General features: G+C 27.3%; 1 protein-coding gene across 1 annotated transcript; it reads left to right on the forward strand.

The window, feature by feature from the left end:
* The first annotated feature begins 4,051 nt into the window (after positions 1-4,051).
* On the forward strand, positions 4,052-4,698 carry LOC148198195 (uncharacterized). The gene has a single exon (XM_088092098.1). The coding sequence runs from the start codon at positions 4,103-4,105 to the stop codon at positions 4,541-4,543; it is 441 nt and encodes a 146-aa protein (XP_087948224.1). The 5' UTR covers positions 4,052-4,102; the 3' UTR covers positions 4,544-4,698.
* The last annotated feature ends 1,302 nt before the right edge of the window (positions 4,699-6,000 follow it).

A 6,000-nucleotide genomic window follows, 5' to 3' on the forward strand; every position in this document is an offset into this window, starting at 1 on the left:
CTAGCTTTCTATTGGTTGCCTCCTCTGACTAGCTCCAGTGATAGCCACGTTGACTAAGTTTAATTTGGAAGCCTATTCATTACATTTTTCCAGCATTCTTTATTTGGGTCTAGGCCCATACCATTCTGGAACACAATTTTACTCTTTGTACCTTTTCGTAGCTTTCAGATTTTCAGATTTTTCAAACCATTCACAATGATAATCAAATTATTGAAATTGTCACTTTAAACAGTGATTGAGTTAGCTATGATACAAATATGTATCATAATTTTAATTTAAAAATATCAAGCCATCCTGTTACACACAAATATATATATATATATATATATATATGGGTTTGCTACATCTAGTTTTCAGTTGGTACATTTTAGTAATGTGTACCGGTTTTTAGTAGACAAAAATATCATTATATATCATAGATTCTAAGTTTTAATAATTTTGATTCTCAAAACTAAAAAAAAAAAACTCTCAAACTCTTACTTCCCTCTCTCATTGAAAATATCATAAACATTTGCCGTTAAACAAGTTGAGTCATTGACATATTCACCTTCAGACAAAGGTTCATTCGAGATATTTTAGTAATGTGTACCGGTTTTTAGTAGACAAAAATACCATTATATATCATAGATTCTAAGTTTTAATAATTTTGATTCTCAAAACTAAAAAAAAAAACTCTCAAACTCTTACTCACCTCTCTCATTGAAAATATCATAAACATTTGCCGTTAAACAAGTTGAGTCATTGACATATTCACCTTCAGACAAAGGTTCATTCGAGATATTTTCAATTTCATCATCTTCACTAACCTCTCTAATCTCATCATGTGCATGTGTTGAATAATCATCTCTAACAAAACGTTCCAGACCAATTACCAATTCCTTCGGATGTCATTATGCTTGTAAAAATTAAATAAAATTATATACGACAAAAATTATAAAATGAAAACTCATTATAAAATCATTTTTTGTAAGAAACTGTTTAATATCGAGTATTTCTGATTGTTTTCCATGTCAATTACCAATTCCTTTATGTTTCTGAAAATTCGATAAAATTAGATAAGACAACAATTATAACATGAAAACTCATTATAAAATCATTTTTTGTAAGATTGTTTAACAACCAGTATTTCTTATTTTTTTCAATCGGAGCTACCATAGGATGAAAGAAAAATGTTGGAGTGAGAGAGATGAAAGAGAAAGGGTTGAGAGGAACCAAGGAGGTGGGCAAGAGTTTAAGGTTTCTTTTTTTATTTTTGAGAATGAAAATTATTAAAATACCCTTAACCTTAAAAGTTATAATACATGACATATAAGGATATTTTTGTCTACCAAAACCTGGTACATATTGCTAAAATGTACCAACTGAAAAACAATTGTATGCGTGTTAGCAAACTCCGTATGTGTATATATATATATATATATATATATGCACTTTATGTTATTTTAGCAAAAGTTTATAAAATTTATCAAAAATAATTGTAAAATAAGATCATTTATATAATCTTTTATTATAAATAAATAATTTGATTTTTTTAAAAATAATACTAAAACAATAAAAAGGATAAATAATTTAATTTATATTAACGATAATTTAAAAGGTAAAAAACAAAAAGATAGTTAGTTTGGTTTAAAATAATGATTATTTAAAAATTTATATTGAAACAAAAATATGCGTTCATCATAAAACACAAATCCTCTTTATATATAAGTAAAATAAAAAATAGTTAAATTAAAAAAAAAAATCATTTAAATGAAAATTTTGATAAAATAATTATTTTAATTTAAAAATAGTTATTTAAAGAGTAAAAATGAATAATAATGTACACATAGTAAAAAATCATTTCATATAATAATATAGATTATATATATATATATATATATATATATATATATATCACAAATATTATAAATAAATGTTTAAGTCATGGTAATTCAGGTAATTATTTGTTTTGACTGAGTATTCTCAATTCCTGAATAATTTATCTTTGTGTTCATATCACTTGTTTGTTTCGTTTTTAAAATTTGTTCCCTTAATCTAAAATGATATTCATTGAATGTATCATGATATTTAAGTTATATAATATGCATGCGTCTACACAACCATATTTAAAACATTTATTTATAATAATTGTTATGGGTTTTTACTTTTTTTTTTTATCTAATCATAATCGAGTCATATCTTAATCAACATTAATTTGTTAATTTGTTATTATTATTAACTAAATTTTAATTTGACTTTTTATTCTACAAAAATGATCAATATGCTTGTTAGTCTTTGTGATCGACTCGAGGATATTAATGGTTTATAAGTTGATTGAAGTAATCTATTCAAGGTGATCAATTAAGATGATCAATCAAAGAATTATAGATCAAAATGATTGACCAATTGATCAACCTAAAAAAGTATGTACAATATTTATTTAATATTATGCAAAATACATATGTTTTTATAAGGAATAAGTTATCACATTTCACAATTTATGCTCCTAATACATTAAAATACCTTGATGATCAACTCAAGGATACTAATAATATATCAATTGGTCGAAGTAATCCGTTCAAGGTGATCGATTAAGACAATCAATCAAATAATTATAGATCAAAATGATTGGCCAAGTTATCAGTCAAAAAAATATGTACAATATATTATTAAATATTATGCAAAATACATGTGTTTTTATACAGAATAAGTTCTCACGTTTCACAACTCCTAATACATTAAAATAAAATATATAAAAATCTCAAATAGAATATGAATTTTGTTAGCACTACTCTTTGACCAGAATTGCAATTTTGTTTAAATGAACTTTATCAGTTAATACTACTTAATAAAAATCGATTGGAACAAATATATTTGTTATTCTTCACTTTTCCCTTCGATCAATTATGTTATCACCAAGATATATATTATCATCATCACCAATTCATCGTAACCATGTAATTACTAGGAACAAGGTCAGTTCGTGATGGTTTTGAAAAAATATTTGTTTATGCAATCGTCTGCGGACGTTCGATATACCAACTGATTGTAAACAGGTTTATAAGAACCTGTGTGGGGGTAAGTATGTGACATATGCCACATTTCAGGAAGTTTGAATAATGACCTCGTCAAAAAGGAGAAAAAAAATTCTTTTGTTTATTTCGTAACGGTACGTAGTACGTGAAATTTGGTCAATTTCTTCAAGCGATTAATTTTAAGAATTTATGGTTTGAATTAATAATCAATAGAGTAAAAAAAAACTCAAATAAAAAATAATGAACAAAAGTTAATTTGAACAATATTATTCGAATTTATCCCGATGAACTGAATATATATTATTATATTCGAGAAGATTAATCAGTGTTGTTATCGTTCAACTTACACAGTTGAAAACTTATAGAAGTTTATTTTGTTATATACATACTATCATTTTCCACTCTCTAAGAATTTCATGGTTTCATGGATATATATCACACATCTGAGATTGAGAAAATAACAAGTTTAACTCTAAAATTATGCAGTTGAAAATAAACAAGTGACAGTAACCAAAATAATTGTGATAATAAGATTTGAAAAATGAATTACTTGTCAGTTCTATTAACATTTAACATTTTGTCTTTTATAATAATATTTCAAAATGCTAAATATTGTATAATTGAAAAGATAAACTTTTATAATAATATCTTATTTCAGTAATAGAAATCAAATTATATTTTCTGTTTGCACGTCCTTTTCAGTTACCCATTTGACCAATATATTAGCTCTTAATAGACACGCCGAGAAGATTGATTACGTTGAACACAGTCAGACACAGCAATCTCATCCTCACACATACAATTCTTAATATCAACAGCTTAATTTTTTCAATAGGGACGACAATAATTTTCGTTTGACCTTACAGGTTTACCAAAAACAAAAATGTTAACATATTTTCTTGTTAAGAATAATATTTAAGAAAACCAACCTTAGAAAACAGGAACTTTCGTCGTCGTACACGACTACGAATTCGTGCACGTGTTGTGTATTAGGTATACATTGCATCTTTGACCACCGAATTCCCTTATAAATAATGCCACGCAGATGCACGTAAGGTAGGATTCCACAAATTGGAAGGGAGAGGAAAATGATGAATCGTTGCGAAATGGTGTTTGAAACAAGAAGAGGAGGGTGCAAGGAGCACCCACACGATATGCAATCACCTGGTGTCTGTTCCTCTTGTTTGAGGGAAAAACTCTCGCAGTTGTACAGCACCAACCCTATTATTGACCCTCTTTGTTTTTCTCCACAATCGCCTGCTTCTCCTCATAAATCTTTTTCTTCGATCAGCCGGAGTGGTGGCCACCGTAAGCCACGGTTCCGGCGAAACGCTTCGCTGGTGGCGGCGGAATCTGGTTCGAGCGTGCAGGGTTTGAACTTGAAGAAGAGCAAGTCGCTTGCGTTTGCTTCGAAGAGTAGAGGGAGAGAGAGGGATGTGGGTGGAAGGAAGAAAGATGGGTTTTGGTCAAAGGTGCTCAAACTCAAGAAAAGAGACACACGAGACTCCATCGTCACTTCTACGACCTGAAGATAAAGGAAACAGATCGAAACTATATCGGTGGTGACGATCATCGTGGTTCTTGCTATTATTGATTATTTTTTGTAAATTTAAGAGTTTGAATATATGTCTTGTAAGATTTGGTTTAGTATCAGTAATCATGCATCATCTTATTGTTTGCTCAATGTATATATATATAATTTAAATTAAAAAAATTATCTGTAGAGTGTGACTATTACTGTAGGACCAAAATGGATTACTAATAATGAAATTCAACTAATTGAAGAAGCTCATATAACATTAAAAAATCTAACAAAAGAAATTGAAAAGGTAATAAAAGTTAACTGTAATAATATATATTAAGTTATATATTTATAGTAAATTTAATTTTAGATTTGTTTTTTGGAGGACAAAATCATGAGGTCACTGAAGCTTTTTATTTATAAGCTTAAAAACCATAGCTTGCATAGGAAAGTAATGTCCTAGGTAAATCTATTGTACTCAGTCTACTATAAAAGTGAGTAATATGGAAAATATAAACATACTCATGATTATTCTTTTGACATTTGAACATTTTCATGGTTTTTTTGGTCATTTCCATTGATCTGTGATGTATACACTTTTTTGTTATAGTTTATTCCCGTTAACCTTTCGTTTTCCTTGTCCATTACATAAGTTTATTTCTAATTTTAATTGTAATATGGTATATGTTTTCATAAAAAAATAAAAAAATGTAAGAATATTTTACATTTTGTAGTTTTGGCCATATAATATTTTGTATACAATTATTATTTTGTACGCAAAATTGCTATGTAGAGTAAGAAGAGGATAAATCAAAACAATACATATTTAGTTACTAAATTCAATAATTATATCAAATCTTAATGAGAAATAACTAATCATGTCAATAATCTATAGCGGTGGAAGAGATAGGGAGAGCCAAATAGGATTGGTTTGAAAAAAAAGATTGTATCTAAATTAGACAAAAATATTAACTGAAAAAATTGCATATAAACCAGACAAAAATATTAAATAAAAAAATTGCACATAAAGTAGGAAAATCTTTAAAATTGGAGGATATTTCGTCAACTTGTTGTATCGCTAATAATGAAACGCAACTAATTGAGGAATCTCATATAGACAATTTAAACTATAGGAGGAAATAACGTGAAGAAGTCCAACAAAAGGAATTGAAAAGGTAATAGAAGTTAATTGTAATTATAACGAAGCTTTTTACTTGTCAACTTTAAAATCATACTTTGTAAAGGAAAAGAATGTCCTACATAAATTTATTCTACCTAGTTTACTATAAAAGTTAGTATTACGGAAAATAGAAGCATACTCATGTTTTTTTTTTTACACTTAGACATTTTGATGTTATTTTCGTCATTTTCATTGATCTATGATATATAATTTTTTTTATGGTTTATATGTGTTTATTATCATTGATTTCTTGCCTTCATCATTAATTACATAAGTTTATTTCT

This window comes from Vigna umbellata, chromosome 5 (assembly GCF_029865625.1).
Source record: "Vigna umbellata cultivar VRB3 chromosome 5, Vumbellata_1.0, whole genome shotgun sequence".
Classification (NCBI taxonomy): domain Eukaryota; kingdom Viridiplantae; phylum Streptophyta; class Magnoliopsida; order Fabales; family Fabaceae; genus Vigna; species Vigna umbellata.